The sequence below is a fragment of the Egretta garzetta genome, unplaced genomic scaffold (genome assembly GCF_000687185.1).
Source record: "Egretta garzetta isolate BGI_Z169 unplaced genomic scaffold, ASM68718v1 scaffold268, whole genome shotgun sequence".
Taxonomy (NCBI): domain Eukaryota; kingdom Metazoa; phylum Chordata; class Aves; order Pelecaniformes; family Ardeidae; genus Egretta; species Egretta garzetta.
Window position 1 is genome coordinate 2,541,466 of NW_009260600.1, and position 24,293 is coordinate 2,565,758.

Here is a 24,293-nt window from a genome sequence, read left to right on the forward strand (position 1 = left end):
AGACCCTCTCGGTGCCACGGCAGCTCACCTCTCTGCAGCTCTGGGAGGAGATCGTCAAGGTTCACCCAAGGTATTCGGCAGAGTTACTGCTGAGGTGCATTGGAGTTTAACGTGGTTGGGTTTGGTTTTTTTTTTTTTTTTTTTGTAAATACAAACTCAGCATTTAGAGTTGAGCTGGAACGTGCTATCTGTACTTTGATACCATAAAACCAGTGACCTTACCTTGTTCTTGTAACCTGCAGCAAGCGTTTTGTCTTGTGGCCAGTTGGAAATGCTGTAGCTCTGTGTACGTAGGAAAGACTAAATCCAATGAATGTACCCAAAAGTTGAGCCTGAGGGGTACTTTAAGGCATGTGGCCCATTGTCCAGGAGGGCTACAGTGCGATAACCCCGCAGCACGTGAAAACTGAGCTACGTTACTAACCTGTAGAGAAGGCTAGATGTTTCAAGAAGGGATCAGGCACAGCCAGGGCAATAAATAAGACATTCATGGTAATGTGCAGGTGCTTTTGATCACTTATCTTTAACTGTACTGTTAGCTAGCTGTTGGTCTGAGCTTAGGGCATACTCTGGAAGGCAGGTCAGGAGGGGAACTCAAGCCCTACCACACAGGCTTCCAGCCACGCAGCCCTTACATCCAAAATAGGCTCAGCCACTTTCAACCACCGCTGCTTTCAATAAAGAACACCACCGTTGATTGCATTTCACAGGGAGTCTGGTCCTGAGAGGGCGCTAGGTGTGTGCTGTAAGGACCCCTGCAATGCTGGTGCTCTTTGAGGGTGTCAGCAGAAATCCTCTTCAGGTTAAGGTTGAGGGAAGGTGCTTGTCAAGAATGAGTCTGATAAACAAAGGTGCAACACTGTTTTGGAAGGAGGGAAAAAAAAAAAAGTAAGGTATTACAGAGGATGAGGTCCTCAGGATTTAGTGCTGAATGCACTGGAATTCCCATAAATTTGGGCTTAGGCGCCAAAGTCTTCCTTTAGGCACCACCATTCTTTATTAGATCTACTCTCAAAGGCTATGAAAAAAATTAACTATTCAGCAATGGCATCTGTTTCCACATGAGAACCTCTACGCAAATGTTAGACCACGGTCCTTTTACTCACAGGGAACTGAGAATTAAGCGTGTTTTGTAGGGAATTAGTGTATTTTGCTTTGCAGCCTATTACTTGGTGTCAGAAGCAGCAGCAGCACCTTTGGTCTGTTTGGCATAGTTTGTCAACTTTGTCCTTTCGTGAATGATGACTTGGGGCAGTGTATTTTGCATGTGCCATTGCTTCACAGTGGCCTTCTTGGAAAATGCTTCTGCTCCTAGCTTTTCTGGAAAAACTCAGCATAGTTGTAGGGCATTGACCACAGACTTCTATTCACATTGATAATGGATATTCAGACTGCAGCTTGAGCATACTTGACAATGCTTTTCTGTTCCACCCATTTTCCCTAATGAATTAACTTGCAAGTGACATTAATTAGAGCCCATCCTTCTAACGGGCGCTTCAGTTCCATAGTTGTGCTCAGTTCCTCGGTGGGTTGCTTTACTTTTGTACAGTCCTTCCCTTCAGTCTGCCATCTGACTCAGTGCTACTGTGTTTTGCTCAGTCTGTGCCTTGCCTACTTTTGTCTGTCTGACTGGTAGGAAATCAGATGATTTTTACTTGTACCCTCTTGGTGGGCCTGCTTGTTTCTAGGCAATACAGGTCTGCTGTCTATGCCAGATTTTGTAGTCTCAAACTATAACAGTTATCATGCCTGCATCTTCTGAAGTGAAATGTTGGCATTCTTCTGGTATCTTATTGGTGTTGCCCTCATACTGACTGTGTGATTGCACTTAGTCATGAATTGACTCCCTCCTGCTCATGTTATCCAGAACTGTGGACTCTCACAGCAACATCTCGCAGATGTAAAATCAAAAAATATATAGAAAATTTGTCAGAAAACGCGTAATATCTGCCTTCTTAGTTCTGTTGCCACTATTTACCAACAACAAATTTCAGACCTGTAGGTACAAAAGATCCAAAGCTTCATGGACTGTGAGGTTACACAAGAAGAGCAACTCTTCGACCACTGAATCTTCATGAGATTTCTTGAGCAGCATCCCATAGTGCTTCTTGCCATGTAAGAAAATTGCTCTAGTCCACCCAGACTGAATCAGGGGAACCTTTCCTTCTAATCCCTAACTGGATGGTTGCTACCTTTTTAGTTACCTGCTTCTTTATTATACATTGATTCATTCTGACGTAGGCCTGTGACAAATCCAATTCCTGACTTCTGAAAACCGTACTGAGTTGGTGTCTCCTTAGCCACCACAAGAAAACCCAAGAGTAGGAGGTGGGTGTTTGTTGTGTTTTTGAAAGTGTATTGGAAGCAGAGTTGCATAAGTCTCAGTGGTATTTACCTCAGCTGCCCTAGACTGTGCACCAGTTTGTTGCTTAATAAAATCTCATGGTTAAATGCAAGCACTATTTAGAAACCTATTTGTGCTCCTGCCAATCTCCCTCAGGCTTGCTGTCATCCGGGATCAAGTGGTTTTTGCTGTTCGGCAGGAGTACGTGCTTCTTGGAGATCAGCTCCTGGTCCTGCAGCCCGGAGACGAGGTTGCCATCATCCCACCAATTAGTGGAGGCTGAATCTGCCCAGGTTATGTTAGGTAGGTATCACTTCTTCCTTAGTTTCCTATGGAGTGTCATCCTGTGCTAACATGTCTCATGGATTCTGTATATCCAATATACATATGTAATATATGTGTATATTCCAATAATCTTTTTTTGTTTAGGTCCAGAGATGTGATGGCAGTTCTCTTTTTCCACCCTGGTACTTACTCTTTTGAGGGAGCGTAACTTGCGAAAAAGAGAATAATTGTGCTGACCAGAAACTATAAGCTGGTGTGCCAATAAATGATTAATACATATGCAGTAAATGGAAGAAAATAGCCAGAGAGGTCAGGCATTGTTCTGAATTTGGGTTTTAGGTCTTGTTATTCTTTCATAGTTGTTTCTGGCTGCTGGTAGATACCCAGCTTGCCTAAATAGGATAATAATGAAAAACCTTTAGCCACTTTTCAACAGAAAAGGTGATACAGAAAAAGAATTGACTGCTGCTTAAAAAAATCCCTTTTTTTTGTTTGTTGCTGTCAAAGGAACAGGTGTGCTTAGAATAGCTTTGTTCTTTGCATGCTTTCAATTGGCAGTCCATGCAATTTCTGCAGCTTGTTCCATTGCTGCTGCTCAAATTACTACTTTTCCTCCTCATTCTTAGATGAATTGATAACTGGTTTCCACTTGGAGAAATTGGAATTATCTCCTGTGTCACTGGAACAGGCACGATAGCATGAAATCCTGAATGTCCTGAAGAGCATATTAAACTTCAGGGTCAGAACTCTAATCTGTGTTTATCAGAAATCTCTGTTTTAAACTGTGTTTGATTTCAGGATAAGATGGGGAGGAGGGACTGATAATCTTACCACAGATGTACTAGCACACTGGTCCATGCTGGTTGATTGTACTCCTAAACTGGGGCCTGAGACTATTTCTAGTTTTGTGCTACTGGACCAGACTTTCCTACCAGGAAGGAACCTGTATGCATTAAAAACCATGTAATTGCTTGATATTTGCAGTTAATACTCTCTCAGCAAGTCTGCTGAGAAGTGAATTTGCAAGGGAGACTGGTCTCTTGGGGTGAGGAAGTAGATGGTGCATGTTTTCTGCATCAATTGGGGCATCAGCACAGGATAAAAAGCAGTTGGCCAATGCTAGTATTGCCAAAACCAACAACAGAGTCTGTTTGGTTTCAGCTTTTCTAGTGAGCTATGGATGAAAGTGAAGATGTGCCAAAAGATTTTATCAAGCTCAAGACTGAAAAGCTCTCTGTAGATGAAGTGTCAGAGCTGGTGCTTTCACCATACTGTGGGGCAGTGTCTCTGTTCATTGGTGAGTTTAATATTTCTGAGCTGGATCTCTGGGTGTGTTAATAGTCTAATGGAACCTAGACTGTCCACACCCCAAACTCATGCTTCTCAAATAAATAAATTCCTGGACTTAACCCAGGATGTTTAGAAAACCCATTCTGAATTATTTAGAACAAGACCATGGCAGCTCTTAGACAGTTGCACTGGGACAAAGTGGTGAGAAGCTTCCCTGCTGGTGTGGCTATCCTAAGGCTGAACAGAACAGCAGCTCTGGAGTACAGGACTGCTTGGGAGCTATTCTCCCATCCACTTCAACACAGCTTATTCAAGTTGGGAAGCGGGATGTTGTGTCTATGCAAACTGCAGGTCCATGCCTTTATGAAAGCTCCTGCATCTCAGATCTTGGTTGAAAGTAAAGAACTATTGTTCCTGTGTGCTGGTGAAGGGCAAGGCTGATAGCTCTGTCCTGTTGCTTAATGTACACAGTACGGATCTTGAAACCCCTTTGTGCTTAAACCCTAGAGCTGCTGGGCTCCTGAATACTGGGCACTTAAAACATTGCATGGGCAAATGCAATAATAGCACCTTAGCAGTTACCACAGAATATGTCACAGCCTTGGGCATTACAGACTGCAGACTTGTATTGTATAATGTGTAAATTCTTCCTTGTATATTAAAGATGTCTCTCATTCCAAGAATCTCTTCACACAGCCATGATTAGGGGAGGTCATTTATATTTACATGGTGCTCACCTTGACTATAGCTGGACATTCTGCATTTTACTCAGTGTTTATGTATAATGTATTGTTATATAGTAAGTATATAATATAATGTACATATTATAAATATATATTTATTTACTCAGTCCTTTTGGTTGATAAATCATTTGTGTTTAGGTACTACAAGAAATAATTTTGAAGGGAAAAAAGTGATACACTTAGAATATGAAGCATATACTTCAATGGCAGAGACTGAAATAAAGAAAATCTGCAGAGATGTTAGGCAAAGATGGCCATCAGTCAAACATATTGCAGTGCACCATAGACTTGGGTACGTATGACCAGACCCCATCCTTCTGCAAGTAGAACATTAATCCTTGTTTGGTGCATGGCCATGCTTACATAGTTGCAGGACATGCAGGAGTCTTCATAAACTGTAGTGTAGCAAAGCTGGCTGCAGGTTCAAGCTCTTGCTGCAGAGCTAAGTTTCAGAAATTGTCTTTTTAAAACTGTGTGTATTGGTAGTGTTTGCTGGAGTCCACGTTTAGCCTGCAGGATCCTTGAAGCTGGTGTGATTGTGTGAAAGTGGGGAGAAGGGATTGAGATGTCATTCCAGGGAAGGGGAGGCTGTTGTTTTAGTTTGTCTTTTTTTAAAGATGTGAAGTTGGCAGCACTTTCTTTTTTCTTTTCTCTTCCATTGTGGTGCCACGGAATGTTCTTATTGTCAGCTTTAAGTCAAATTATGCCATAGGGAACCTGAAAGCTTAGGCTATGGGAAGGGGAGAGGCATGGCAATTGGTGGCCATGTTTCTGGAGAACCTCCTGCTGTTCCGTGAGTCTTGGATAAGCATTTTCTGTTGGGTTCAAAACATGGAATACAAATGTCTGATGTACTCTTGAGCCTTCACTGTTAGTCAGATTTCTCACTGAAGCTGGCAGGATGTGCAGAGTCTGTTGCAAATGCTTGTTTCCTTTTCTCTCAGCAGAAGGAACTTGGGAGGTGATCACAAAGGGTAATATTATCTCTGAGGGGTCGTTTCCTTCAATTTTCTCTGTAGTCAATAGAGGGAATGATTCTCTGGAGGACAGCTCAAAGCATTTCAGCTTAGATTTTTTCTATGAACTGTTTGCCGGAGGAGTCTTACTATACAAGGGAGTGTTGGGAGGCAGCTTTTGGGAATACCACCCTTGTGCGGAGCAAAACAAAACCAAACCTTACACTACTTCTGTGAAGTTTGGAAAACAACCCACGAAACAGAAAAAAACATAATTTGAAATCAGAATTTGTCAAAAATCACGTTTCGTTGCAAAATCTGCATAGGTTGACACAATTTCTTCTTTCACAAATTCTTGTGTAAACGGAGATGATTTCTTAGGTTTCAGATAAGAACTGGCTGTTTTTAGCTTATTACTGTTCACTGTTAAGCCAGGTTCCAGTGAGTTTACTATGCATTGTTGCACATTAGCAATTTTCCCCTTAATTCCATAGACTGTATTTAAAAAAAAAAAAGAAGAGAAAACCCTGTGTCTGGTGGGTTTATTTATTCTGAAGTGTGGAATTCTTGCATCTGGTATTGATTTTGGTTGTGGGTTTTTTTTTTTTTCCTTTTAAGAAGTGTATAATCTTTTGGACATGGCTTGACACTTGCTTAGTATGAATGAGTCAGGAGAGTGTGTGGCCAGAATACTGACGTGACATGGCCACAACTTTTGGGTGCTCTTGATGTTAGGCATTAGCTAAAGCTGCTGTTGTTCCTTTTCTCTCCCTAGTGTGGTTCCAATAACTGAAGCAAGTGTAATTATTGCAGTCTCCTCTCCACACAGAGCAGAATCCCTTGAAGCTGTAATGTACTGCATCAATACCTTAAAAGCATCCGTCCCAATATGGAAAAAGGTATGTGTGGGGACAAATTTGATTTTAGGCCTGTGCCAGAGTCTTAGACAGTTGGGCTAGAAGCTGCTGCTGCTCTTAAGGGAAGCAGCTGAAGCATTACTGGCAGCAGTTGCTCCTGATGGGATGCCAATGTCTAGCACCAGTTTCTTCTAATGCAGCCAGGCCCATCTGCGGCAGGTAGGACACCGGGAAGGCTCTCCATTACCTGTACCATCCATCTCCTCTTCATTTTAATACTGGGAAGGCTCTCCCTTACCTGTACCATCCATCTCCTCTTCATTTTAATGCGATCCTGGGGTCAAAGTGAAGGAGCCCTGAGCTCTTATCGTTTGTGTGGCAAAACTCAGTCCTGCACAGGCTTGTGGATGAGTCAGCTTTGCTTTGGACAGCGTTGCAGTTTGCAAGTAAAAGTGGCATTTCTTGTCTTTCTATCTGCCCCTCATCCTCATGGCCTTGAGAAAGCACAAAGCATTAAGCGACAGCACACAATGAAGGGATGAGCAGAGGTCCCAAAGGTAGTATGGGCCTACAACAATGTGTGGAGAGACCAGCCTGGGTCTAGAAAGAGCCTCATTGCATAACCACAGTGTTGCATGGAAGTAATGAGCATTACCTCTGCCTTCTCTCCTGGGCAGAACTTGGCGTGTGGTAAAAGTGATACTCTCCACGTTACTGCACTTTCTGACACCTCTTTCAGGAGGCTGGAGTTCTGCGGTCACAGAAAGAATAATCATTGGGTCAGAGCCCTGCTGAGTTTGCTGCTTAGGCCTGGGTTGCTGCTGTGTAGTCCAGTTTGTCCTGCAGATCTAATACTTACTGTGTTTTGTGTATTGTTAATTTTAATTTTTTTTAATACTGACATTTTTTTATACACTTAAATACTCTCCTAAAAATTATTTCAGTTTCAGACACAAGTTCTGTGTACTCTACAGCTTTTACATCATTTCTTCTAGATCTCTTTCTTGAATTTACTTCAGTATAGATGGGCCCTTCTAAATGTAATGGGGCTCAGCCCGAAGTTCAGCTTGTGCCCACATGTAAGTCAGTATGTTCCAAGGGTCCTGCCCTCTTTTCTGTTTGCCAATCAGTGTAGTGCTGTGTAGTCCTGTTGTGATCAGTAAATAATAGCAGGATGGCTGTTGAGTTGTTTGGCCTGGCTTGTGGTTGTATGTAGCAGACTCCCACAATATTTCTCATTCTTTGTTTATATTTGCAGGAGATTTATGAGGACGAATACTCTTGGAAAGAAAACAAGGAATGCTTTTGGGCAAATTCAGAAAAATAACTGTACTCTTTTAAAAATAAAGTGTTACTGTTCCTAATGAACATACTGGTTTAGGTTTGAGTTGTTTTTACAGAGAATCTATATGTTTTTAGGCAGTTGTAATAGACATTTCAATCTGAATAATTTAATTAGGACTGAATGAAATTAATAATTAGGGGGTTTAAGTGTTCTTGACTCTCCTTTGGAATCATCTCTTTGTGCATTTTAACATGGAGTCAGTTTTTAGAACAATCTTCCCTAAAACTCTTGGTTGCAAGGTGTTTAGTCCTCTGGATATATACTGCTTTAATGCCTTAACATTGGTAGTCTGTGTTCACTGTCTGAATGGGAGGTCACAACAGGACAACTGGATTTTTTTTTTAATCTTGTCCTGAGTAGTTTAATTTTATATGACTGTAGAATCGGTTTGCAAGCTTTATGCTATTTTGATGTTCTTGAAACATGAAAGCTACTTGAAGTAGATTAAACATTTTGGTACAGACGGAGAAGAAAATATAAACTATACCCCAGAGTTACTAACTTTTTAGTAGTGGTTATATTCCAGTAGCTCTGTCTCACAAAAACGGTTTTACTGTGCGGCTGATATTACAAGCCTGTTGCATCAAAAATATGTACAAAGTTAGATCTAATACTTTACCAGCAACAAACTTGAATTAGCAGTAACACGCAAACCTGTAACTACCTAATGATGTCTAGACATGATTCATTTTGAAGGAGCTTTTTTGGGTGTGTAATTATATGGTGCTGCTGAAAAAAACCCCAGCTATTATTACAAATAGACAACTGTAATTTTAATTAGATTTAGTAGTTTGACTTTAGACATGTTAGGATTCAGAGCCATCAAAATCAATTAGTTTTTCAAAGGAAAGTGAGTCTATTGAACTTTCTGCAGTTTATATATGCATTCATATTCATCTGGATTTAAATACAGTTTTTCTCTTGTTACTGTTTTGAAACCTAATTAAAAAAGAGTGATACAGTATGCCTGCGCTTCCACTGGAAACAATGGGCTGCTCTTCGCAGTAAGATCGCTTACTTTATATTATTGTAATGTGCAGTGATAGTGTTTAGATGCTAAGAGTTCAAAGTCGAATTGTGTAGGGCATTTTTAATAATACTGAGAGGAAGATTTATCTAGTCATCATTGTCAGTGTAGACAAGATAGATATAAAAGAAGGAAAATGAGCAAATCATTTTACTTCTCTTTACTTCAAGGTTTTGTATCATTACATCACACAAAAGTTAAGGCTCAGCTGTATAATCCATTTCATTGTGTCTGCAGTAAAAATCTACAAACAGCTGATAGCTGCACAAAATAAACTGAGAAAAATAGGCAATATTTTTTCCCCCCAGTGATCTCAATCAGTTTTAATACTTAAGTGATGGTTATTGTATCTGGATTAAGTAAACCCCAATGAAACATACACCTTGAGGCAGAAGCATGGTTAAGCTGTGCCTGTTAACTTACTGATGCGCTTTCCTTCATGGAAGTGAGCAAGTCCTTCCTCTGTGGGAGGAACACATATGCAACCTCCAAACCATGTGGGCCCTATTATCTAGGTAGAGTTGAGCAAGTTCAAAGTTGAATTTTCCTTTGCTTTGGAGGTTGCAGAGCACTCTGCTATTTGAACGTCATTTTTACCATGAATTGTACAGAATCCTGAGTACAGATCACTTCCTCTGTCAAGTAACTCTGTTTTTAGAAAAGAAAGAAATACACAAACTTGCCCGTTTTTAGTGTTCGTTTTTCCATGTTCCTGCTTACTGTTACCATGCAATTAATTAGTGTATCAGTTTCACAAAAATAAATGGCTAGCTTGCCGTGTAGTGAATAGTTTATAAATGAAGTAAAACCTATGCAGTGCTTGCATACTGGTGTGGTGCTCTGATACAGAAAAGCAGTGGTATTTAGAACAGTTAAATTGTACTTGGGGCCCTATAATCAGGGGCAATTCAGGTTGCTCTAGTGCCTCTCTAGTGCTGCAGTCTCCTGGAAGGTTTATCCAGGGTGACCTTAAGTGCACCTTCCCCATCAGCAGTGCAGCTGGGAAGGAGGGTGCAGAAAAGAAGAGAAAGAATAATTGTGTACTTCCCCACAGTGACCAGGAACAATGAATGGAAGAGATGTACTGAGTCATAGCTGAGTGTTACAATGTGTGTACGCTGCCATGGTCAAAACAATGAAATGTCATTTTGTGTCCCTAGCTGTGCATGAGGCAAGTACGGCTTTGTTCTGGAACAATGATGTATCAGTCTTGTGTAACTTTGGGTTCTTCAGCTGGCATCTAAAAGCGAAATGGAAATGCCCCTAGGAGGGATGATGTACATAATTAGAGGTAAAATGTATCTCACTGAAAGTTAAGTCCATACTTGGAGCTCAGTGTTTGGGCTCCCTCTGTAGGGCTACCCTCTCTGCTGTGGAAATATTATCGTAAGAGGGCAAATCAGTGTGGTTTAAGATAGCTGCCTAAGGCTATGTCTGGAGCGACCCAGAAGTGCTTCCAAATTTCCAGGCCAGGGGATGAATCCCAGCTGTGTCTGACTGCATGTCAGGGAACGATGTGGCTGCATGTCCTGGTTTCCACACATGCAGGACTAGGCTGCTGGATGAGGGCTACCTTGTGTTCTGGCGAGGTCCATGAGTGGGACAATAGGCAGCTGCAGATCAATATACAATGCAGTCCTAGCTTTCTGGGATGAGTCTAGCTGCTTCTCTGCCTTGGCTATCGGGGAGGGTAAACCCACCCCTCTGCGAGTCTTGTAACATTGCCACAGAGCGCAGTGGAGGTGGTGGCTCCAGGTGCAGACAGATGTTCAGAGGAACAGACGCTGCAGGCCAGAGGGTCATCGTGTGAGTCCTGTAGACATCTGCCAAGTGAGGGGTGTTTGTGGAAGGGAAGCGCATGTCTTCAGAGTGAGAATTTGTCCTTCTGAAAAGATGTCTTGGTCTTGGCAGGCAACATTTGAATACGCTGATCCATCCTTTTGTCTGGCAGAATGTCCATATGCCAGCATTGCTTCATTTTAAGAGTTCCCTTTCCTGATTTTGATCTTTCATTCTGCTCTGTTCTCAAGAGAAGCTCAGCCTGAAGCGTACTATGAAAACAGTAACTGATGGATTGTCATCAGATAAACGGAGGGGGGACATACGGGACTGTGTCATAAGGAGCCTACCCAGGAGATGGCAGCCGAGAGGCGGGGGGGCGGGGGGGGGGGGGCCCCCCCCCCCCCTGCCACTCTCAGCCTTGCACGTGACTGTATTTGTCCACCACGACCTTACAAATCGCAGCAAACTACCCCTTCCTTGCATCTCCTGCTCCTGAGCTTCAGAGACTGACAGCAGACTTCCTAATGTGTTCACTGGTTGAAGGTGCAACAGAGTGAGATTAGATGGGAGCTAGAGGAAGGGAAATAAAAGCTGACATGTTTGCATTCACATACTGTCCGGAGAGCTAATTAGTCTTGGTTCTGGTAAACACACCTCGGCGGGGGAGGACACCAAATTAACTTGCCATTTCCCTGGAGACCTTCAATGCATTAAAGAAAAAAAAACCATTAGCATGCCCAGGTGCTGGCTGTGCTGGGAAATAGCAGGCACTCGCTTCAGCTTTCAAAGTGCCACTGTCGCACTCAGGAATGAAGCTGTTAAGATTTCTCACCTTTAAACTAGATTTTTGGCTTTTCTGTCAGCTCGCTTTTCCCATAGCTGGTCAAGGAATTTGTAGTTTTATACATTAATGTATTCATTTGGTCCATTAAAAACATTAAAAGGAAAAAAACCCGCTAAAACTAATTGTTAACAAAGTGAAATTGTCTGTAAAGCAAGACAGTGCTACCCCTTGCCCCCCCAAAAGCTCTGAAAACTCAATCTTGAGCTCTTTCATTAAGTGTCCTGTGGAGGTAGTTGAAGAAAGAGAGTTAAGAACAGGCCGATGACTATAAGTCAGCAGTTTCTTTTGAGTACCTTAGGCCCGTTTTTTAAAAAACAACCATACAATTTGACCTTAGCAAGTGTTACAAAAATTAGCATCCTGATGTAGCTTTATAGCAGTTCTGTGTCAAAACTTCCAGTTTGACTATTTTAAGAGAAAGAGGCAAATATGTTTTAAAAGCTGCTAGCACACTGAAGCCTGTGATTGCATATGAATAATTGACCATAAATGAGGGCAGAAAGGTTGACATAAAAGACAGGACTCAGCTTTTCTGAGACTGTGAAAATTATGTACACTTTATTACCTTTAAAGGCAATAAAAAGTTGAGGCAATTAGGTGTAGATTTTGAGGTGCATTTTCATACCTTAATCTTCTTTGGTCTTTAATTTGCAAGCTTTTGTTGTGCGGGTAACACACACAAGTCAGTGTATAAGGAATCTGACTTTCAATTCTGCAGACCATTGAGACTTAGTGAAAGATGGGAGTTTTGTGCCACAAGATTAGGGTCATCTGGTTCTATATTACGGAAGTGTTAAAAGTTGGTAGCCTGAATGATTATGTACTGCAGTAAAGAGTATGGAGGAGTTGAAAGTGGAAAAAAAGGAAGCTCCGTGAAAGTGGCTAGTTTTCAGGTGGTAATTACTGCCATGACTGTCCTCCTGTTGTCTTCCTGTTGACAGCCACATTCCTCCCTCTCTTCTTTCCCACTGTGCTCCTGCTTAGATGTTATATCTGGCTTTTCCAATGTATGGTGGGGAGTAGCCAGAGCTGGTGTCAGAACATGCTACTGCTGACCAATTCTGTACATAGTATAAAGTGCAAGGCACGAGACTGGCAGGATATGGTGTAATTTTAGAAGCCAGGGATGATAAGCCCATGTGTATAGGAAGGCGTGACCATGATAAGGTTTTAACACCGACTATGCACCCAAAGCTATAATGCGAACTGACTTAACACTACAATATAGCTTGCTAGTAGGTTATATTCAAGAGGGTAACACTACAGGACTTCAAGTGCAGCTTCTCTGGATACCTAGTAGAGGCATCCCCTTAGGGTTTTCACTGTGTGCTACTGGAACAAAGACATATTTGGCCCCATTTTATGTAGTGCTTTTTCAGTAGCATTTCTTCTCTTTAGGGTGCTGTTTAAAAATAAATGAGTCTCTCTTCAGCAGTATTCTTGTTTTTATTGTAGTAACACTGTTAGGCCCTCAGGTAGGCACCACAGTGTACAGTCCCTGCTCCCATAGAGCTTACATGCTAGTTTTCATAAATCATTTGATTATAAACTCTCTTGTACATCCCAAAACTATACAAAGGCTCATATGAAACTAATTCTGATTTTGGACTTGATTCTAGTACTACAAGAAGTCAGCAGCTAGATTTCAAAACCAGAATCACATATAACTTGAGTTTGCTGAAGGTATTCCTGACTTTTCGTGCTGCAAGCACACACGCAAGCACATGCTGAAGTTCAGCATTTCAGAATATTATTTCACCTGTAATGTGCTGTTTTAAAAAAGTAAAACTAAAAAAAACCAAACCAACCCTTTGCACATAGTACAAAATATACATAATATTTCCAGCATTATTTGCGGCTGTGCCAACTTAAAAGTGCAATAGACTCACCCATTACAAAAACTGAATTAGCCATTTAAGTATTAATTGTAAAAGAAAAATAAACTAGTAACTTGAAGTGGTTAGGATACAAAAACTTTACCCATTGCTATGCCTTCCCTTTATTTTGGGAAAAAGTATTCTGTCCAGGCTGGGGGGAAAATCCTGTTGTCTGGGACAAAATAAATCCCAGTGAAGACTACTGAAGCGAGTCATTGCTACCTGATAGAGAAACGGTTAAATCCCCAAAAAAGTTGTATGTCAGATACTGACCTGTACCTCCCACCAAAGATGGAAGAAGGAAATCTGGCTGAATGCCTAAATTTCCCTTGCAAGCAGCACCAGAAATGAAGGATGCTGCCATCTGCTGCATTGTGAAATTCCCCCTCTGGCCTGGAGTGCATGACCCTGGTTATGTAGGAGCTTCCCACACATACGGGTGTAGGGTTTTGTTTTCTTCCTCGCAAGTTTATACAAGAAATGAGGCAGACAAATTTTTATCTTTACTTTCAGAGCATTTGCCCTCAGGGTTTACAATTACAAGTCAGGAGCTTATTCTTTAGCTTTATGCAATTGCTACTTTCTTCTTTTTTTTTTTTTTTACTCAGCTGATGGCAACAGTCTTGTTTAACAGTTGAGATCAGAATCTGGATTGTTTTTCAGAATGTTAAAAAAACCCCTACCCCAAAACATAACATCTCATAGATATAAAAAAAAATCCAAAACACATATAAAACTACACTGAGCACAATCCAGCTATCACTGCAAATGAAGCTGTCACTTGCCAAAGACATGGGTGGCTCCTGACTGATTACTGATTAGAAGAGACTGAGTAAAACTTTCAAATGTGCTCAAGCCTAGTTTTTGAAGAGTCCCTCAGAAAGTAATCTGAAAGGTGCCTAAAGCATAATTATAATCTAGCTTTGGGGGAAAGAAAACATGACTTTGGGTTCTCAATCAGGCACATTTCAATGTTTTACTCTTCAAGTAAATCACCTCGAGTTGGAAACAATCTCACTTGCATGGCAGCATACATAAGGACAACACACACATCTTCTCTCACGAACGATTAAAAGCATAACTGCCAGCCTTGGAAGAGAAAGGCAGCTAAAAGGCCAATCCCCTGACTGTTTACAGTCTTACAGCATGGGCCTTTTTAAGACTGAGCTTTCATTAAAAGCAGGCAGCATAACAGCATGTGATAAACTTGAGGTGTGTAACCAACACAGTATCACCCAAGTGTTCAGAGCTCCTTCCAGAGCACTACAGTACTTTATTGTGTAAAACGTAAGTTAACTTCATCAAGAGATTAATGTGTGGGACCAAATAAAATGTGACAGGTAAGGAGGTCATACTGAACTTTGGTCTCCTGGAAGGCACTGAGATGCTAAAGAAACAAGTGCAGTAAACAGTTTACAGAGCTTAGATCTTCACTACCCTCTGTCCTAACATGCATACTTCCTCAGTCATTATCCCCTTTAGTTCACCTCACGCTCTTAGTCTTGCAAAATCTTTCAGTACAGAATTAAAGGCAAGATCTGTCTTCCCTATTTACATCAAAAGCCAAACTGATGTCAGAGGGACTGTGAGCATAAAGCCCAGTGTAACAGTAGTGGCAGTGCTTCTCAAGATGAAATCTGAAAACCAATCATAACATTGCAGAGAACATGTTGTAAGTGATTATGAAATTCGTATTTTCTTCTTGAAGAGAAAGTATGCAGAAGGCAGTTATACACACCATTTGGCAATATTTCCCCAAAACAATCTACTTGAGTAATTCAGTTGTGACCTTAATGCAAGGAATATGGTGAACTTTTGGAACAGTTTGCCCATCCAGTTGTCCTGTAGCACCCAGACAAACATCTTCATACACAGTTCCCGCTTTATATATTAGTTAAGACAAAGGTTTGCTGGTGCAAATTACTTCTTTAAAACAATAAGGATGGAACTAGTCAATGAAAAAATGAGTTTTCTTCTCCCAGTCTGGAAGCAGTATTCACCACACATTCATCATCAACTTAATAGAAAATGTCCTTTACACATATGGTACTTGTCAACTGAATTACGAACTGATGCTGCTCCACAATAATCTGAAATAAGTTGCTCTGTTTCACTCTGCAGTGTATCAGGAGAAGGGTTGCTGGCGCAATATGTTACTGTAAACTCCGGACCTGCCAGTTCTAAGGGCTGAGTTTGTTTGAAAGGCAAAAATTTATAAGAAAAGGCACCATAAATCATTTTTGAAAAAACCAAACTGTCCTGCAGTTACTCTCACAATAGAGTAGAACCTGTAAAATATTTTCATCTATAAAAAGACACTTTCATTAAAAATGTTTAAATGTTACTAAGCTTTAAGGCACTCCAGCTGAAGAACCGACTGGATCACAATTACTGTTGGTGGCTCAGATCTCCCTCTTTATCCACATAACTCATCGTCTTCAATCTTTGTCCTTTGTGAGTTCTGTAATTTCATCGACGTCTTCTATATCCTGTGTCATTTTCTCATACTGTCTCTTGAAGAAGCCCAGCTATAAGAAGTATTAAAATAACACCACATCACAGTGAGTCATTGATAGTTACATTTCTCAGCTAAGCTAAATAGTGTGATGGCAGAAATGCACGTGTGCGTGCACATACATACAGTATTTGATTTGTAGACAATTCCTAACTCTAAAATTAAAGGAGCTTGGCCTTAAACTCCTGCCTGGTGCAATTAAATGCCAGAATAGCAGTGCTGAGTAGCCAGTTGTCTCCCTGCCAAGATAAAGGCATCTCCATGGTGCCTTGGTGTGCCAAGGAACCCTTCAAGCACCAATGCCCTGGCACATAGAAAAAATTTTCTTTCCCCTTAATTGAGGTATCCTTTGTAAATGACTTTTTGCCCTTGCTCTTCTCTGTTCTCTTTTTGTCTGTTCAGTGTATATCCTCTCTCTCCTTGCTTCTAATCCTCAGCCTTGCCCACTGGGGGTATCATGGGAGTTCGGAGCCCCATTGGGGACTTATGGAAGGAGGGAGGCAGCATCAAAAGGAAAAAAAGTAAATGCCACAGCCCCTGTTTTGAACTATTGGAACTCATTTACCATCTTCATGTTGCCATTTTCTGTGGGGACCCGTTTCAGAACTTCAATTTTAAAAGCCCTTCTAAATGCTCCCAACAAGGGCGCAATGCCAATGCAGAATTATTCATACCACTGAACTGCATGTGTGGTTTTTGTTCAGCACCAGAGAAGAGAGATTCCAAAGAAAATAGCCCAAATGTATTTATCCCTTTCTGCTTTTCTTTTTAAGACTATAAACACCTACTTACTTTCCACAAAACGGCAACCAACACTAACAGCAAGAGGAGTCCAGCCAATATACTGCCAATCACAACACCAATGGGTATCTCAGCTTTCTCATCCGGCTTTATTATTGTAACTGGGATCTGAAAGCAGACAGATTGTGCATTAGGGGTTAATGTTAACTGCATATTAAGTAGGATTTGTAAACCAAATACTTCACTAATCAAGAATAGCTGGACTGTACACATTCCAGGACCAATGACTGGAACACACCAGGCAATTACAGCCCTTTCACTGGTGTCCGCAGGTACCTGGTTGCACCACCATGGCATGTGACAGTGCCAGTTAATGATTACGGGCCCTCATCAGTCTTTGCCATACACAACAGGCAGTGAATCAATCTCTTCTGGCCAGCTTTCTGCCTCTCCAGTGACAGGAGGTCTTTCAGAGTTATTCCCATAGTGCATGGACACGCCATCACTAGGTAAATCAGACGTGCTTACATGCAGGCAGGGATGGTGTAGAGCCCCGTCTGCTCAAAACAGACTCTGCTGCATCAGCTGGAGAAGCACTACTTCCAGCCGAGCATTGTCAGAGCCTGTTACCCGTGGTGGGCAGCTGTAGGAGGCGATACTAATCAAGGAGACTAGACACCCACTGTGTCTGCTGAAATTTCTCCCCTCCTGCTAGGCAGGTACCTCTGTCTCCTTTGCCTGCTGTTCTAGCTTCTGGGAAACCACGAGCAACTTGTTAGATCTTCTCATGTTAATCTGTGTTCTCCTGAGTCAACTGCATGAATTTGCTGTAAGATGTATGGGTCAAACAGGAGTGTTCCTAGCACACCTATGCTTCCTGAACTGCAAGCAATACCGGAGAGCTCCCAGAACAGCATACGGTGTATGGAACTTAAGTTTTCAGGTGATACTATATCTAGTTGAATTGGGTATGACCAACTATACAGTTACGTATAACATAATTTCTCAGGGAGACATTGCTGTAATATTTATGAACTGTCAAATCTTTGAATTTAATCTTGGAACAATGTGCATTTAGTATGAAGGTTTTTTCCTTCCTGAAACATGATAAAAGGAGTCGAGTTGGTTTACTTTCTCAGGGTTGCTTGCTCAGTGCATTCGCCTGGTGTAATTTAATCTTAAGCTTTCTGGGAAACTTGCACTGGACTGACATCTCAGTGATTTAAGTCATTTCTGCTGGAAGGCTCCAGTGTTGTGCTAGGTGTGGCTATGTGTATTAATTTCACTGTGGCAGGATGGCTTTGTGTATTTTCTAACTGAATGGCCATAATGATGATTACAGCAGGTTAATGTTCTGTCCTCCAGCTGGCAGTCCTTTCCAATGTGGAAAAAATCTGAAAGCTTTTACGCAAAGATACCTAAGCAGCTTCCCCACATAGCATCACAAGGCAATATTAATTCATTGGGCTACACAGCAACCCAGCTCATGCAGACCAAAAAGCTGGTCTCATATGTATGTGCAGTTTGCCTAGTAATGCTTTCTCCATTAGATTAACAGTGAAATGGCATTATTGGAGAAGTAAATTGGCACCTAAGAACAAGTATCTTCCCTGAAGTCAAACTGTGGTCAGTAAGGCACCCCGCTGGGATTCACCTCATCTCATGTAGTATCTACTGTAGATCCTTGGCTTCCAGTGGAAAAGGATAGGATCTTTAAGGCCTAATTCACCCTACTTATTTTCAGGATCATCTTTAAAATGAAATTAATTGCGTCTCAGAAATACCTATTCTTTTTATGGATTAGGGTTTATTGAAGGGCTAACTCTGATGTGGATGACTAATGTAGACATTAAGTTGGATGAATCCTACCACCCTCAACTAAAATAACAGGGTAAGTAGGGAAATAATAGATTGCTTCTACGCTGTCCTATTCCCAAGGAAGGGTGAAAGGCAAAGACTGGATATCACTGCTGGCCTGCTGGGTACTGACTCCCATCACTGAAGTGTCAAAGCAAACTGTCTGCCCTAGGGAGAGTGTACCTCCACCAGCTGGCACATTTTCCAAGACTTCTCACAGGGCAAGAGGCTATCAGGTAAGGAAGGATGTTAAAATTAGAACTTAAATTGGGCAATTCTATGGAAGATAATAAAAATGTTTCTATAAATATATTAACAACAAAAGGAGAGCCAATGAGAGTCCCCATCCTTCACTGAATACAGGAGGAACCATAGTGACAAAGGATGAGGATAAGGCTGAGGTACTTAATGCCGTCTTTGCCTCAGTTTTTAATAGTACCGTCAGCTGTTCTCCAGGTACCCAGCTCCCTGAGCCAGAAGACGGGGACAGAGAGCAGAATGAAGCCCCCATAATCCACGAGGAAATGGTTAGTGACCTACTTGACCAACTAGACATACACAAGTTTATGGGGCCGGAGGGGGTCCACCCAAGGGTACTGAGGGAGCTGGTGGAGGCACTCACCAAGCCACTTTCCATCATCTGTCAGCAGTCCTGGATGATTGGGGAAGTTCCACTTGACTTGAGGTTGGCAAATGGGATGCCCATTTACAAGGGCTGAAGGGAGGATCTGGGGAACTGCAGGGCTGTCAGTCTGACCTTGGTGCTGGGGAAGGTTATGGAGCAGATCATCTTGAGTACCATCACACAGCACATCCAGGACAACCAGAAGATCAGGCCCAGTCAACATGGGTTTATGAAAGGCAAATCCTAATTGACCAACCTGATCTTCTATGACAAGGTGACCCACTTAGTGGATGAGGGAAAGGCTGTGGATGTAATATACCTGGACTTTAGCAAAGCCTTTGACATTGTTTCCCACAGCATTCTGCTTGAGAAGCTGGCTGCCCAAGGCCTGGACAGGTGTACTCTTTGCTGGGTAAAAAACTGGCTGGATGTTCGGGCCCAAAGAGTTGTGGTGAATGGAGTTAAACCCACCTGGCAGCCAGTCACAAGTCGTGTTCCCAGGGCTCAGTACTGGGGCCAGTTCTGTTTAATATTTTTATCAACAACCTGGACGAGCAGATTGAGTGCACCCTCAGTAAGTTTGCAGATGACATTAAGCTGGGTGGAAGTGTTGATCTGCTAGAGGGTAGGAATGCTCTACAGAGGGAGCTGGACAGGCTGGATTGATGGGCTGCGGCCAGCTGTATGGGGTTCAACAAGGTGAAGTGCTGGGTCCTGCACTTGGGTCACAACAACCCCATGCAAGGCTACAGGTCTGAGGATGAGTGGCTGGAAAGCTGCTTGGCAGAGAGGGACCTGGGGGTACTGGTCGACAGCCAGCTGAATATGAGCCAGCAGTGTGCCCAGGTGGCCAAGGTGGCCAACAGCATCCTGGCTTGTATCAGAAATAGTGTGGCCAGCAGGACCAGGGAAGTAACTGTGCCCCTGTACTCGGCATTGGTGAGGCTGCACCTTGAATGCCATGTTCAGTTTTCGGCCCCTTACTACAAGAAGGACATTGAGGGGCTGGAGCACGTCCAGAGAAGAGCAACAAAGCTGGTAAGGGGTCTGGAGCACAAGGCTGATGGGGAGCGGATGAGGGAACTGGGGTTGTTTAGCCTGGGAAAGAGGAGGCTGAAGGGAGACCTTATCGCCCTCTACAGCTGCCTGACAGGAAGGCTGTAGTGAGGTGGGTGTTGGTCTCTTCTCCCTGGTAACAGGCGACAGGACAAGAGGAGATGGCCTCAAGTTGTGCCAGGGGAGGTTTAAGATTGGACATTAGGAAGAATTTCTTCACTGAAAGGGCTGTCAGGTGCTGGAATGGGCTGTTCGGGGAAGTGGCTGAGTCTTCATCCCTGGAGGTATTTAAAAAATGGGTAGATGAGGTGCTAAGGGACATGGTTTAGTAGTGGACAGGTATGTTTGGACTTGATGATCATAAAGGTCTATGATTCTGTGATCAGGCTGGAAGCCTCACCAACAGCCACTGTTTTACTTAGGAGCCCTGTGGATAACTTTCAGGGTCTATTCAGCCACTGCCTCAGAGCTGTTGGAAGTCCCAGCTGCAGATGTTTCAATGGCTGACTGAGGAATTACCATTTATTTGTCATTGACTTAATCAACAGTAATTTGAATAATTAAATTCTGGTTCTTCTGAAATCACCAACAGAACTGCTGGTAGTGTAAATTTGGCAGTGTCATGCTCCAACTGTGGAAAAAATATCTAGTAATACATGGTTTATGAGCTACTTAAAACCCCTGTGCAGTATTTGCATTGTGTATTAATGAATTTAATCTCTTATCAGAAATAATACTGAGGCATTCAGCACACTTCAAAACACAGGCATGCATTTTTTCTGCAAAAACATGGTATTATTTCCAGAACTACACATGTATTCCCTTTCTTCAGGCACTGGGGGTTTCCCTGAATACAAATGGGTTTATTTAGAGGCTTCTTCACAGGAATGGAGTGATCCATGAGAAAACAATGACAAAAATTAGTACTGAATTACGGTTTTATTTTCATGTTGAGATAGATTAATCAATAACTGCCTTTGTACATATTTAACTGAATTTTCCATTGCCTGAATGGGCTATGCTACACATTCACACAGATACTTGACTCCCTTACTAATGTGCATTTTGGTCTTCAATGGCTTTGGTTATTTTTATGGATAAAACAAGCGGGTAAAGCCTGTAAAAATACATCTACACTTAGTATTGCAAATGGAAGAGTGTTCCTCTCTAGATAGGCCAGGAGAACAAGGTATCTTTTTACTACAACAGCACCACAGTGCTAATGTATTCTTCAAGTGTTGTTTATGGAAAGCAGATGGAAACTTTGGGAGAAGGATTCTACACTAATACAGTGGTGGTGTGAACTTTTCTTGATAGTAGCTATGTCCATATTGTCCATATGACAGCCATTCCAAATGCAAAAAATACTCCACATTCTTTTATAAATGCGATTAAATATATTTGCTGGAGACCTGTGCCAAACATCAAACCCAATACACTTACAGAAGTAAGACTGTAAATCAGATTTGTGAAAATATTTCTCAGAACTCATTTATCTACAATTAATTCTGTTGCAGAAAGAAGTCCAAATTTTGATCTTCTCATGAACACAAAACTAAATGAATTTCTGAAGTTTCTAATTGAGTTTTGCTGACAGTTCTACAATCTATTGGAGATCTACAGATTCTAACTAAGTCTGGTTTATATAGCAGTTGGCTGAAATTAAAACATTTTAGTAACTTATGGGAGGTTGTATATAGCCAAAAGGGTATGTTAATTCAATATAATCATTGGAGTTTGTAATTTGCTATGTTCTCCTAAAGGACACTGAAAATTAAATAATATCGCTTTAATACAGTAAAAGATAGAGAAGTTGAAAAAATATACTTACAGCGAGGGTATTCTCTCCAATTATAAATAACTCAGGGTTATGCGTATCGATTTTTGCCTCTGCAGAGAGTTGTAATGTCTGGAAAGTTGACTGAAAGAGAAGATTAAAAAAGCTGTAAAGCTCTATTACATGGCAAATTGATTAGAATGTAGACATTCTAAAATAATTCTCTTGCTTTGAAATGAAGACTTCAGAACCAGAAAAAATCCCACGTGTCTATGAAAGTAATAATGTGTCAGTAATCCAGACTTAATTTTGCTGTTCTTACTTATTACCAGTGAAACTGGAGAACTGGCTTTTTTTCTTTAACATATAGTTCAGCAAAACAGGAGGAGTTGGTTATGATTATACATTTTTATAATTATTTCAAAGCTGCCAATGCTGCTAGCAGGGAAGAGATGGGGGGAAATAACTGCAAGAAAGGGAGAAATAGCTCAGCAACAAAAGACAGATGGGGATGTATCTCTGGCCTTTGAAAGAAATGGAAACTGGATGTTCTTTCTCTTTTCCCCCCCCTCACCTCTATCCAATGCTTCTGGTTTTCCCCATTTATTTTTTCCTATCACTATCTGTTCCTCTCCACTGTTCAATTACTGACCTCGCTCAGTCAGCTTAAGCAAAGACAATGACAAAAATCTTCAGTCAATTCCCATTTGAAAAGTGACCTTGTGCCAGATCCCACTTCCCTCTGTGCACGCGTTGAGAGGAGGGGAGCGTGGCTGTGCAGACACTGCCAGCTCACCACTGCTCTTCTCCCTGACCCCTGCTTCCTGCAGCACCACCGGGAACAGCCTCGCGTTCCTGGGAGTGCTGGAGCACTTGCCAGCTGCACCAAACGCAATGCCTGCTCTGCCATTTTGCTCCATCATTTTGCCGCCTCAGCCATTTCTCTGTGGCTGGGCCAGGTACGGTGGGCTTGACACTGGGAATGTGAGCAACCGTAGGCCCAGAGCAGCCGACGCACACCAAACTGACCATCCCTGCAGCATACGGGTATAGCACGCCTGCACTGTGGCCATCTGCCCAAGCGGCATGTCCTCTGCTCCTAAATGTTTAGCAGCCCGCCTGAGCGCTATTCAAAGCACCTCGTTAATTCCTAAACACATCTTTGTTTGCTTTGCTTAGCAGGTACCGGAAAGCCTGCTATCCCTTTCTTAGACAGTGACTGATGTCACTAAACAAAAAGGCTGATTATGTCCATCACTGAGTGCTTGCAAGATTTTTTGCACTGAACATTGACAATCAAATAGAAAGTAACAAAATGGGAGATGGGAGGAAAACTGTGACATGCAGTCTTTCCTTCCCATCACCCAGTGGTAAACAAATTATCTCCACTTGCTGTCTTGCAACCTTGTGTTCAGTTCTCCACCTTCTGTGTACCTGACAGCACTAACAGGTGGTCTTGACCCAGCTGATTTGAAAAATACGAACTTTAAAGACAGACAGATGCTTTCCTTCACACACTTGCGTAAGTATATTACATTATAAACCTGACCTTTTCCTTTTAAGAGCTGAACGCTAAAGCTGACAACAGCCCTGCTGTTAAATGTCAATACCTGCCATGAGACTTGCCAGACAAACTAAGAAGACTGCGTCATGTTCCTGACGCGCTAGGCAAACCCGGGACTCCAAGACAGTTTGGTTCGTTGCCTAGCTAAGAAGCAAACATGGTCTCATTTCAAAAGTCTGGTAATTCGTGATGAGTTATATCCCAGAGGACACATGGCGATTTAAAATGGGAAAGTCAAGATATTATAGATGGGTATTTTAAAGCATCCTGTAGGTCTTTAAGCAAGGACTGTTTCCTTGACATCAACTCTAATAAAAACAAAAAATCAATTAAAAAAATTTTCCACATCTTCTGTAACAAATATAACTGGCAATACTAATAGGCTTTTGATATTTTGATGTGACTTAAAATGATCACTATGTAGGCTGTAATGTTCAAAAGCTAAAAGCAATGTTATTTTCCAGGCTATGGCAATACTGTACTCTGCTGTCCTATGCTGAGTTCTGTGGAAACTGTAGTTCCCCTTGAATGAATTTAACAGATGCAGAAAATGTTTTTTTTCAGCTGTGAAGATTGCATTATCACAGCATTTTCTTAGGTTTTGTGCTGGCCTGAAGCTTATCAGCTCCATTACGCAGCCTCACTTCTTTCTTTACTTTCAGATTCAAGTTTTCAATCTGAAAAAATGCACACAACAATGTAAAGTAAAGGAAGGCCTTTCTAGATTGGAAGGTCTCTTTACTGAAGTTTGAAAAATATCAGGAGTTAGGAAATATTTGAGTATTGGATCCTTCATGAAGATGCAGCT

General features: G+C 41.8%; 3 protein-coding genes across 10 annotated transcripts in view; 2 read left to right on the forward strand and 1 right to left on the reverse strand.

Moving 5' to 3' along the window:
- The window catches only part of LOC104131628 (molybdopterin synthase sulfur carrier subunit-like), a 3,719-nt gene extending 876 nt beyond the window's left edge, over positions 1-2,843 (forward strand). Inside the window, exons 2-4 of the mRNA XM_009644818.2 lie at positions 3-70; positions 2,501-2,647; positions 2,774-2,843. Coding sequence (XP_009643113.1) covers positions 3-70; positions 2,501-2,627 — 195 coding nt within the window. The 3' untranslated portion in view covers positions 2,628-2,647; positions 2,774-2,843. The remainder of the gene's footprint in view (positions 1-2; positions 71-2,500; positions 2,648-2,773) is intronic.
- On the forward strand, positions 1-24,293 carry LOC104131612 (molybdopterin synthase catalytic subunit). Of its 8 annotated transcripts, none has more exons than XM_035900363.1 (5): positions 1-70; positions 3,791-3,926; positions 4,801-4,954; positions 6,394-6,517; positions 7,734-11,021. In XM_035900363.1, the coding sequence occupies exons 2-5, from the start codon at positions 3,806-3,808 to the stop codon at positions 7,800-7,802; spliced, it is 468 nt and encodes a 155-aa protein (XP_035756256.1). In that variant the 5' UTR covers positions 1-70; positions 3,791-3,805; the 3' UTR covers positions 7,803-11,021. The 8 variants fall into 8 exon arrangements, with proteins under 8 accessions (XP_035756256.1, XP_035756252.1, XP_035756254.1 ...); XM_035900359.1 differs by lacking the exon at positions 1-70 and adding an exon at positions 2,559-2,647; XM_035900361.1 differs by lacking the exon at positions 1-70 and adding an exon at positions 2,809-2,882.
- The window catches only part of ITGA2 (integrin subunit alpha 2), a 51,207-nt gene continuing 40,810 nt past the window's right edge, over positions 13,897-24,293 (reverse strand). The window contains exons 28-30 of the mRNA XM_009644819.2: positions 21,976-22,065; positions 16,658-16,774; positions 13,897-15,878 (exon numbers count right to left, since the gene is read on the reverse strand). Coding sequence (XP_009643114.2) covers positions 15,789-15,878; positions 16,658-16,774; positions 21,976-22,065 — 297 coding nt within the window. The 3' untranslated portion in view covers positions 13,897-15,788. The remainder of the gene's footprint in view (positions 15,879-16,657; positions 16,775-21,975; positions 22,066-24,293) is intronic.

Bases quoted from the DNA above. Each gene is read 5' to 3' on its own strand.
- LOC104131612 (XM_035900363.1), top strand. From the start codon at position 3,806: ATGGATGAAAGTGAAGATGTGCCAAAAGATTTTATCAAGCTCAAGACT. The intron at 4,955-6,393 runs GTACGTATGACC...TTCTCTCCCTAG, and splicing joins GCAGTGCACCATAGACTTGG to TGTGGTTCCAATAACTGAAG. The intron at 6,518-7,733 runs GTATGTGTGGGG...TTATATTTGCAG, and splicing joins CCGTCCCAATATGGAAAAAG to GAGATTTATGAGGACGAATA.